This window comes from Diorhabda carinulata, chromosome 3 (assembly GCF_026250575.1).
Source record: "Diorhabda carinulata isolate Delta chromosome 3, icDioCari1.1, whole genome shotgun sequence".
Lineage (NCBI taxonomy): Eukaryota > Metazoa > Arthropoda > Insecta > Coleoptera > Chrysomelidae > Diorhabda > Diorhabda carinulata.
Genome location: NC_079462.1, coordinates 17,690,155 through 17,702,291, shown reverse-complemented (window position 1 = coordinate 17,702,291; position 12,137 = coordinate 17,690,155). Strand labels below are relative to the sequence as shown.

At 30.6% G+C, this 12,137-nt stretch overlaps 1 protein-coding gene across 4 annotated transcripts in view; it reads left to right on the top strand.

The window, feature by feature from the left end:
* The window catches only part of LOC130891409 (uncharacterized), a 41,266-nt gene that overhangs the window by 24,557 nt on the left and 4,572 nt on the right, over positions 1 to 12,137 (top strand). The window contains exons 12-19 of one of the 4 annotated variants that reach the window (XM_057796139.1): positions 666 to 926; positions 3,975 to 4,166; positions 5,232 to 5,450; positions 5,840 to 6,016; positions 6,930 to 7,331; positions 7,720 to 8,008; positions 8,084 to 8,327; positions 10,643 to 11,296. In XM_057796139.1, the coding sequence (XP_057652122.1) occupies positions 666 to 926; positions 3,975 to 4,166; positions 5,232 to 5,450; positions 5,840 to 6,016; positions 6,930 to 7,331; positions 7,720 to 8,008; positions 8,084 to 8,327; positions 10,643 to 10,928 (2,070 nt within the window). In that variant the 3' untranslated portion in view covers positions 10,929 to 11,296. Of the gene's footprint in view, positions 1 to 665; positions 927 to 3,974; positions 4,167 to 5,231; positions 5,451 to 5,839; positions 6,017 to 6,929; positions 7,332 to 7,719; positions 8,009 to 8,083; positions 8,328 to 8,792; positions 9,305 to 10,642; positions 11,297 to 12,137 lie in introns of those variants that run through there. The other 3 variants (XM_057796140.1, XM_057796142.1, XM_057796141.1) reach the window with 3 other exon arrangements.

Genomic DNA, 12,137 nt, shown 5'->3' with positions numbered 1-12,137 from the left:
ATTATGAAAAAGCATATTTTTAACTCATACTGACCCAAGTTTGCTGTTGAGTAAGTATCGGGAAAAATCAAAAAATCTTAAAAGTCATACTAGCAATCGGATCATTTTTTAACTTTAATATGTAGATTCTGTGTTTACATTATGACAAAATATTGATCTGTTAAACACAAGACTACGATATACGAGGATATATTGAAAAATTTTTAGCCTACTATAGAACCAAACAAAATCTCAATGTCAAAATATTTTATTACTCAACGTATTCTCCTCTTGATTAGATACTTTTATTACAGCGAACCTGCAATGTCTCTAGATCTTTAAAAAAAATGTTTCTTCTTGCTCTGCAAACCAGACATCTACAGCTTCCATTACCTTCTCGTTGGAAGAAAATTTACGACCTTTTACTTGATGATGGCTCGATACTGCAATTTTTCGATTTTCACTATTTCAGTGGACATCTTTTTTCTTTTAATTTATTGCGTAACTCTTGTTTTCTTTTTTTGACGTCAAACTTTACACTGACACTTTTAATAAGTTATTGTTCGTGGTTATGGTAACGCAATATTTTGTTTATGGATGGAACTGGTATAGGCTAATTAGATATCAATACATCCTCGTATAACATAGAACTGTGATTCAATGTTTTTATATTATTATTGTTCCAGGTGTATTCTTGGGGGTCAAATACATACGGACAATTAGGATTAGGTCACTCTGTTCAAGAAAGTCCATATCCTCAAATGATAACCAGTCTTTCTTCTTGCAAAATTATAGATATTTGCGCTGGACAATACCACAGTGTAGCGTTGACTTCAGCTGGTAAGGTTTATACATGGGGTTGGGGAATTCATGGACAACTTGGGCATGGAAACTGTGATAACGAATTTATGCCAAAACTATTAGACTTTCCAGAACCCATTAAACAGGTAAAAAAAGTTCACTGTTCTATGAAGAAGGAAATAATTATTAGAGTGTAGTGTGGAGTGGTATATCAAGAAGATATACCAATAAATTTTCTTTTGGTTAATGATACAAATTAGGCAATTAACTATATATTAACATTTATACAACAACACAACGCTAGTGTCTTTAAGAAGTTGTAGTTGTAGCAAAATGAATAACTATCCTTTTTCTTTGGATCTACCTTTTAAGTACAATCCTACAGATAATTCTTTTGAGTACAAATTGAGAAATTACATGGAAGCATTTTTAACTAGAAAAACACGGCCTTGAAAATAGTTTTGGGGCCATGGTAATGAGAATGAAGGTCAGGTATTGAACATACAGAATTTAGGGTGATTCATGCTCAAGCAAAATATTAGTCTACATATAGAAAAAAATTATCAGTTTGAGCTCTTAATATCAATTTTAAGTACTTACATACAATTTAAATTCAAAGTTTTACCATTTAAACTGCGTATTAAAAAAGTAATTCAAATCAGTTTAATGGACCTTGTGGGGAATTTTATGCTCTCCGAAATCGATTCAGAGTTTTTTGTGTAAATCGCACTGGTTCATCAATATCTAAAGCGATTTCGAATTCCCCACAAGGTCCATCAAACTGATTCACATTATTTTAAAAAGTATTAGAAATTTGCAAATAAAAACGTTTTTTGTATTTTGTAATTTTTTTATATATGGATTAATATTTTGCTTGAGTACCGAAAAAAGTTTTTTTTATATGTAGATTAATATTTTTTTGTTTTTTTTTTTGTTTCACTTCTTAAACCTTTTTATATATATTTCGTAATGTTGTGTCTTGATTTTTTCTTATAAAATCATTTTAAACTTTTAATATAAAAACCAATTATCACGAAACACACAGATGCTTTAATATAATTGTGAAAGTAAAATATTTATTTTCCATTTGAACATTAGTCCTCTCCTTCTTTCTTCTTTGTTAATCACGTTTATTCCTTTTTCGATATCTTTCCTCATTTTGGCTTTAGATTGTCACTCCACCTCTTTCGTGGTCGACCTCTACTCCTTGTTCCAATTGGAGATTCATCCCTTGCTATTTTTATCAGTCATTCGACTTGTATGTTGGTTCCATGTTTGTTTACGCTATGATACCCATTAGTTACATAATCGTCTGATGTTTACGCTTCTTTCTCAGACTAATAGTTTTTTCCGCCTGACAATTTTCATTTCTGTGGTCTCCAAGAGTTTTTCTTTTTTGTTTCTTGTCATGTTTCTGATCTATAGGTCATTATGTGTCTGATTGACGCTGTGTAAAAGCGCGCCTTTGTTCCTTGTTTTAGATGTTTGTTCCACCATAATACTTTCAGCATAACAAATTTCATAACCTTTCTCTAGTCACACCTTTTTTTATGATTTCAACCATTATTATATTGAATAAGACGAGACAAAGCGAGTTTCCTTGTCTGATACCGCTGTTGACTGGTATGGGTTTTTATTGTTTACCATTAATGCGAACCTAAACTTGATTATCGATTATATGTTTTCGATGGTCTGGATTATAATAGTAGTTATGTATCTATTGTACAATAGGTGAATAACATCTTACACTTTAATACGATCAAAGGCTTTTTTGAGGTCAATAAAGCATAGGAATGCTGATTTATTATATTCTATGAATTTCTCAACCAGTTATCGTAGGATAAATACTGCATCTATGCAGGAACTTACTGATCTGAATCTGAATTTTTGTAACGAGTTTCAATGTTGTATACAACAAATTTATCCATCTGTAGTTGACCGTATCTTGTTTATTTCATTTTTTGAACATGTTCGCCATCTATCTGGTATTTTAAATGTAGCAGAATGTTGGGCACCGTACTTCAGCAGTTCATTATAGACTCCATCATGTATTCAGGTCTTGGTATCGTTATTAAATGGTGACTTCCACGTTATTCCTTATGTGCAGTGTGTTGGTTGCTTAGTGTTACTTTCTCCTTCCAATAGCTCTGTTAGGTAGTCTACTCATTCGGCTTCTGATATTTGACTTGATTCGCAAAGTTCAGTTATTTCTTGCCTTTATTGTCTTATCACTCTTCCTATTGTTTTTGAACGCTGTAGAAGTTTACTTCCAATTTTTTCGATGTTCGCTTTTTATCTGCCTAACTACTAAGTTAGTCTCGTTTCTAATCAATTTGTATTTGTTGTAAGCTCGTGGTGTTTGTAACGTTCTATACGCTAAGAAAGCTTCTTGTTTTTGTTTACATTTTTCTTTAATTTCTCGACTTGTATTAATGTTTTTGATGTTTATTACGACTATGTGTGTGCCTATCGCCTTCTTAGCAGCTTCTTCTTTGTTTTTTCTGATTTTGCCCAAGCTCTCGATTACATCTTCCACTGCGTTCATTGGTCTTTCTTTTTTTTTCCCTAGTCTTTTTTTTATATAAATCCTTTATGTCACAGGAAATCTATCGTCACGAGCTAACACAGTGTAAGTCAAAAATGAGAATTTTTCAAGGGAGCAAAAAAACTGTCAGTGTTTATATATCGCGAAAATTATACATATATTTTTTTTTCGAAATTCATAGATCGCTTTCAAGATGTTAGTGTCAGTTATCTAGAGTTGTCTATCGAATGACCACAAAAAATCAAAAAGATACTTTTTGGACTTACAAGGTGTTAGAAATTAAACACTATGTCTTTTTTTTCATTGTTATTTTTTCCGGCTCCTTTCTCGGTGACATTTGTATTCGTATTTTCGCTAATACAAGACTGTGACTGTGTGTGCATTAAATTATTCGTTTAAATATCTACATAATAATTTCTGACTTTGTATTGTTACAATTAATGTTTAACTAATATAGAAAATAATAGCAAAAAAAACTCATCACCTTTTCTTGAGTTTTCTTCTAAAAGAAAGTTTACATTTCATAAATGTCCAATATTTGTTTTATATGTTGTTAAAGAATTATCCTTTTTCTCGTTTTTCTTATCCAACCTAACCTAACCCATCCAACATTTTCGTAATAATTGTAAATTTAAAATTTGTATTTTAGGTATCAGCTGGCCACGCACATACGCTTATTTTAGGTTGTGATGGTAAATTATATGGTTTTGGTTCCAATGTTTTTGGTCAGCTAGAAGGTAGTAATATAGAAGCAAGCAAATCTGTGAAACCCGTCATGATAATAGTACCTTCTGATAGTAATACGCCTATTGAAAAAGTTGCTACCGCTTATTTTCACAACGTGAGTATATTTTTTAATAAGTATAGTTTCCAAATTAAATGAATTGAACATTCAGTCAAAAATTGATGACTTTGATAAGAACCAAGTGTGTTTACATTATGAATAAATATACCTTCTAAGAATTCTAAATGGTTATCAAAACGTGCACGATGAAGAAGCAAAAAATTTATCATATAATTTGTTATTTATTTGGTATACTTACTTCCTTATCCGCAACCTCTTCTACTATGGGTGTAAAGGTGATATTTCCGGATAATACTATCTTGTACAGTCTTTTCTTTCTTTTTTTCAGTTTTTTACAATTCCATTTCCTTCTGGTTCTGCCTCTTATCTTTTTTTTTCTTTGTTTCGATTTCCGATATCACTTTTAACTGTTCAGTCCTCTTTAATTCTCACTATGTACCCAAACGATCTCAATTGTTGTTGTTCGATTTTTTGCACTGTACTCACTACATTTAATACACGTCTAATTATGTCGCTCCTCACTTTATTGAGACTTTTCACCCCAGCTATTTTTCTCAGTACCTTCATTTCACATGTTATTTTTTGCTTCAATTTGTTGGTTAGCATTCAGGATTCGTAACCATAAATCAACATTGGTAGTAGTACAGATTCATAGATTCTTGTTTTTGTATATTTTATTATGCCTTTTTTGTTTAAGAATACCTGTATAAGGGCTACATATGTAGATATTTTCTTATTGATTCTTATTGATTTTTACGATTGGCACTAGATACTTCAGCCTGTTAACGCTGTTCTTGTATTTGCAGTTATTTTTTTTTTGTTTGTTTGATATCTTCATTATGTCCGTCTTTTGTATGTTTATCTGCTTCATTTCTTCACTCCACCTTTCTATTTCATTTTGTAGCTTTTCTTTTGCGCTAGCGAATATTAGTAGGTCGTCCGCATAATAAATAAAATTGTTTTCATTTAAAATCACATGATTTTCCTGAGATAAAATTGTCGTCTTGGATCTTTAAAATCTGAAATTAACTTATAAGACCATTAACTTTCTAAAATAATATTTTTTGCATAGAATATCGCATTACTCTTATTTCGTTCTAGATTGCTGTACTTAGTAATCAAGAAGTTCATACATGGGGAGCTAGTCCACAAGAAGTACGAATATTCCAGTCAAAAAACAATCAGAAACAAAATTGCGGTTCTTTCAAATCTTCTGATTCGTGGAAAGCTAGTACACACATATTCACAGGTTTTAACAAGAAGCCCATCGAGCAAGTTGATGTCGGATATAGGCACACTGTAGCTCTACATAATGGCAAGGTAATATCTTTACTATTTACATAATTGTTCTAATAAATGAGGTATTCATTAAAAATCGTCCAATATATATAAACATTATTTATTCTTATACATGTGATACTTATTCTTAAATCCTATCCTATAATAAAAATATTCTATCTTTACTGACTTGTATACGTTTGTTTTTTGATCATATATTAGAAATATTAGATATCACCTATTGTTAAATTCTAAACTAACTTGTTAGAGTGAAAACAGTAATTTTTCTTACATTAAATAATAATAATTACATTTTAATGCACTAGCGTTAATTGTATGCACTAATAATTTGTCATTATTTTAATTACTAATAGACTATGGAATAAAAATGTCCTCTCCACAGCTTTTTCACGAAATGTCAATTATTGTAGATTCTATGGAGTAAAAGTAGAGAAGAAGGATTATGTGTTCCAAAACTTGAACAACAAGAAGGCATGAATAGTCTCTTTTCTCAGAGATTTTTACATGTGTCGTGTGGTTTAGAGTATACAATGGCCATAGATCACACTGGAAAACTTTTGGCTTGGGGTAGTCAGTCGATGGCACAGGTAAATTAAAGCATAGTTAATTGTGTTTTGTGGTGATGATATTTTTTGTGATTGTTTTGTGTGTTACTTTCTCAAGCTGGGCTTTGGTCCCTCTTATATACATATCTTCCACTGTTTTTTGTCTATTGCCATTCTCATCAATTCGTCCAAAGCATATCCTCCTGTTGTCTCCTATTCCTCTATTTTATGTGTCCACTTCGTTCTTGGTCTTCCCCCTCGTTTATTAATAAAGATTTCAGCCTCCATTATTATTTTCATTAATCTATTTGTCTTTATCACAATATCTAATAATTCAGCTATTTTATTTTAATTATCTTTTTGTTGATGTCTTTTATAGGTTCCATGTTCCTATATCCAATTGTTGTACTACAATGTTAACATTGTCTTTTTATGCTCTTGACTATTTTTTCATGGTAAATATAAAAGGCAGTGAGCTTGAACTGCCCACTTGCTTTATTTTTCTTTCCACTATAAACACCTCAGATATTGCCTGCATATTTTCTTTCTTACCCTCACTATTCCTATTTCTGCTTATTATATTATTCATTATCTGTTTAGGTATTTTCAACCATCTGGTATTGTCCATATGTCTTTTCGAATGAATCACTCAACGGCTGGTTTGAAATCAGTAAATACTAGTAACATTTGTCCCCCTTCCTCTATTAGGTGTCTTAAGTTTTCTTAAGAAATGCATTAGTCGTTTTTTCAAAAATTTTGTAGATTTTGTTACTTGTGTTAAAGAAATTGTCCTGTATTTATCGGATTAAGTTTGTTCCCCTTTTTTCATATATAGTTCCTATCCATTATTTTGTTTTAATTTCAGATATTTGGTCTATTTTTCAATATTTTCTAGCTACAAATATTTTTTTTGTTTGTCCAAAATATTTTGTTGTGATATCAATTTAAATTCCAGACAATTTTGGGAAAACCTATGGACGATGATAACAGAAAACTTGAGAGTAAAGTAATATTTTTCAAAAATACTAGAAGAGTACTGAAATTTCCAAATCAAGGACAAAGCAACACCGAAAATTTACCTATAGAAATACCTGGTCTTCCATCTATGGCGATAACATTTAATCCCAGTGACCAGAAACTTCTATTTTCTAAGAATTATTCTCCTTATGGTATACATAAAATTGAAAACAACGAATTACCTCTAGAACAAAATAGTTCATCATCATTGGACAGCATATATGAAGCTCCCAAATTTAAATTAGGTCACAAAACACTTCACTATGTTTTAGAAACTTATCATGGGTTTTATGATACAGATAATATATTGTCTAAGTGTCTTGAAGTTCATAATTATCAGGTAAGGACAGTTTTTTTATTATGAAATGAAAAAACAGAACAAGAAACACTCTGGCAATGTCTTTCCGGGCATGTTTACTCTAAAATTAGTACCACTAGATGCAAATATTTTAGCAAACAATGACGATTGCAGGAAGGAGAAAAGTTTTGTTCTTATAGTTCTAGAATGCATAGTAATTACAAGCTAGTGTTTGTTGGAATCCTAGAGCTGAAAGTAGAACTTGGAATTTAAAAAAAATAAAGTGTACTGCAATGTAATATTTAATTACACATTCCAAAATAACATTCTATTCTGATACCATCAACCTATTCTCAATCATGAAATTCCGTTTTGTATAAGTTTGTCTTGTCAATATTCAACAATGCAAAAATGTATGAAATTGTTTCAGGCAGCAGCAAAAATAGCAATATTAGATGGTCATTTTGGTGACAGCCTCGGTTTCCAATTAGTAGCTTTCAAAAGATATTTGGAACAGTTGCATCTGGATTTAAATGTTATTCAAAATAAAAAGAATCCAACAGATACTAAAGATTACATTGAATTAATAGTAAGAAATATACAGGATGATTTTAATGAGAAAAATTTGGTTTATTCTAACAATTCACCGGCGCATATCTTGAGCACTAGTTCATCTTTAGATAGTATTCGCCAATGGGGTGATGATTTAGAACACCAAGGTATTTATGACACCGAATATCCAACTGCAAATTTTGTATGTCAAGCTTTTCCCCATTTTATTGTTTTATCTTTAGGTGGCAGAGAAAGCCCATGTGAAATACCTGAAGTTGGAGATATTAGACAGAATATCTCGCATTATGTACAATCATTAGCTAATAAAGATAATTCACCACCAATTTCTAGTGTATCGAAAATGGTATCAGAAATTGATAATGTGCAAATTAAGATGAAACAGGCTGACGTCGAATTTCAAATTAAAGATAAAAATGTTAAAGAAATTATTGATGCAGCTTCATATTTGGTTGAGTTTTACATAAGGTACGTGAGGATTTATGGATTAATATCATCGAATTATTTACTAGAGCCATTATTGATATATGTCTTATATCATAAAATTGAATGTGACTTAATAAATCAGTACTAATATACTGCTTATTCAAATCAAAATAATTCATACTATACCATCTTAGATGCAAAAAAATAATACATAAATACAATCTATCAATTTTCGCAGTTATTTTCAACATAAAAGTTTTCAACCTCTAGTTGGGGGAACCCCCTAGTGCAAAAGCATACATCGGCGTAGGGTAGATTTTGCTTTTTGAGGTATTCTCTACATGCTGCCAAAATTTCATTAAAAACGATGTAGGTTTATGGAAATCGAGGGTGAAAACCTTGGTTTCCGGGACTATTAGTAGAAGTAGCCAAAGAATTTGTGAAATCAGCCAGCTAATATAAGATGAAACTAAAAATTCGAAAACGTTATTAATTGTAAAATTTTAGGAAATATATAATGATGTAAACAGGAGATTTCTAGTTACTGAAAAATATGTTCAATTTTACCGAATGTACAATGCCTTTCGTCCAGCAGCAGCAAAAGATAGCCGTCTGTTTTATGCATATATCTATGGAAAATGTATCAATCCGGTTGTGGATGAAAAATAGTTAAACAAGGTTCGCGAAACAGTGGCTAACTTTCTTCAACTTGAAAATGTACATTTCGAAGATCGTCTGCTATACGTTTAGTAGAATCTGGGGGAGGCTTGATTGCACTAAAGAAGGGTATGGTGATGAATCGCTAGTGCACAGGACAAAAATAGCTTATAAAGTGTTTAGAACGTGGGGTCGTGCACAAATAACATAGAGTTTAGAACCAAGTAAATAAACTGGGGCTGTGACGGCAGGAAGAAATATAATTTCAACACAAGCAAATTCGACTGCTCTACCGAATAGTTTAATGAACGTGTCATTCTTGCATTGTCCATTTATAGTAATATAAAGTAATTTCATGAAAAGTGACATAGTGTCGAGATTAAATGACAAATTTTATTCTACTATCGTGACAAACTAGAATTATTATAAGATATTTCTGAATATTCGGTAGCACAGTCCAATGTAAAAGATTCCAAGATCAACTAATAAAAATTGATCAAATCAAATAAAAATTATCCATTGGACGGAATTGTGAATTTAAATGAGGACTCTCCTAACTTTGAAGCCTTTGGGCCAGAATAATTTTTTCGGTATGCTCCAAGGGCCAAAACAATTTTATTTTTTTTTTTGTTTCAAATGATAAAAATGCGTCCGTACAGCATGGCACCAAACAAGAAACACAACAACACTGTTTCGGATATGTTATGTATATATTTAATATTTAAACTTATATAATACGTTATCCAAATATTTCACTAAATTGAAATCTAAAACACCAAAAAAACAAAAGAAGTAATATTATATAGCAAGTGCCTTGTACTAATTGTGACGCTGTCTATATAGGGCAGACCTCTCAATATTTAGAAAATAAACTAAGAGGTCATCAATACGATAAAAAAAATAAAACTGCGTTAACAAAACATGAAATATCAAAAAAGCATTAATTCAATTATAAAAATTCAAAAATTCTTGGAACAGAATCTAACCACGAAAAAGAGAATTTTTAGAAATGGTTCACATTCATAAAAACGAAAAAGCTAAATAATTTAAGTAAAATTTATAGCTCTATTTTGTAAATTCTAATAAAACTACATATAATTTGATGATTAAGTACTGCTACATATAAATACACAAATTGTGAGTGTCAATATCATTTTGATAAAGACTTAAAGGAAAGTCGAAACGTCAAATTTTTACTTTCCTCCAAAAATTATTTAAAGAAAACTAATTTTAAAACAGAAGAGACCTAAAATCAAGAACATTTAGATGCATTAATATTTAGAAATATAGTAGAAAGTAATACTAGACTGCGCTTTTAATAAAATTCGAAATATTAGAATGAGATAAGAAGAAAGTTATGATAGAGCTATCTCTTTCAAGTGTTCCTTTTAATTTCGGGCGTACTCCTGCCAGCGTTATATTTCTCTATTTCCATATCTCATTTCGCCGATCACCGCATATTGAAACAAATATAGCTCTACCTTCGACCAGAGATTGTTTCTTTCTAAAATTTGCACAACTTTTCAGTATAGAAATTATATATATATACAGTAGTCTAGAATTACGAGTACTATGTCTATGTTTGGAAACACAAAGCCGCGCACAATTTCGGGGCTAAACTAAAACAACGTTAAGCGGGGTCTTACTGAATTTTTAAATACATTGTTAAAAAAATGTATTAATTTGTTAATTTTTTGCAGAAAAATCTATATTTCAGAAAATCACATCTTGATGCAGAACATTTTGTTAAAATGTATAGAATTTTGGCTTTCTAATAATCTACCTGTGCCGGTTCTAGAAAGTATCCTGCTGAAAAATATGGACAAATACTTCTATCCGTTGTCAATTCTCCTTTTCTGTAAAAATTTTTGCAATCAGGACGAAGACGACGTAAAACATACTTCTTCGGGCTTTTTGAAAGAATTCTCTACCAAGTTTTGCCTTCAGCTATGTTCGATGGTATTAGAAAACGTCGACAAGGTTTAATCATTAGTATGTTACAACGTTAAATATTATTTTTTATTAGAGAGTTTTTTAATGTATAGTCAGGATGGTTTAAAGAACCTATAATTTAACGAATTTTTACTTTTTTTCGGAAAATAGAAACCACCAATATTTAAACCATCTTGAACATAAACTAGTCAATATATGTTTCCATAGATCTCACTAATTTCGATTTTAAATTGGCATTTTTTTTACTTGTTTTATTTTTCTTGACTAGGTCTTAATTTTGTAGCGTTATTATTAAAAGTAGACACCTTGTTGTTCCAGAATTAAAATTAAATAGTAGAGAAAAAGTATGAAATTGGAAAAACCTTCCAGAATATATATATATATATATATATATATATATATATATATATATATATATATATATATATATATGAATTGTAACTATATCATGAGTAGTTTTTTATTGGGAACGTGGCAAGGAAACACCAAAGTGGACTAACTTCAATATATTTTACAAGCTTTCGAATACGAAACCACTCATAATATAGCTGGCAAAGACTTTTACCACCTTCGACAATTCCTCCAAAGTTTTTCTATTTTTTTGTCCTCTGTATTGGGCTTATGTATTTCTTTCTTGTCCTTCCCTTTTTATAGTGTGTTATCATATTGATGATGTTTAATCTATTTTCTAAATACTGAGATGCCTGTTGGATGTGTAGACAGTGTCACTTCTTTTGTTTTCAGGTGTTTTAGAAAAATATTTTACGTTTTGTTGTTTTGTTTCTTAATTGATTATAGAATCTGTTTATCCTTTTCTTGCATGTTTGTTCTCTATTCAAAAAGACAAAATCTGAAAACCACAATTATTCAAGTGATGTAATAAATATCTAGAAAGTATCCCATATTCTGGACACTACTTGTGTGTATCACAATTTCGTTGTAAACTCATCTGATTATCCTTTTCAGTAGCTACAACGACGGTGCGTATAGATAAAGATACTTTGCAAAAGTTAATTAGAATCACATTTTTCCAGACGCATTTAAGACTAGAGCCACAACAGGGTCATGAATTCAGTTATTTGCAGTTCTATTGCAATGCAAAAGTTTTTTATTTAATTTTATTTCATCATTATTTATTTTTCTTCTAAAAATCACAAAACCACTTGAGATGAATTGATAAGAATAAATGAAAAATAAAACAATGGTTGCATTAAGCAAATGAAACTGTTGTACAAATCTAGC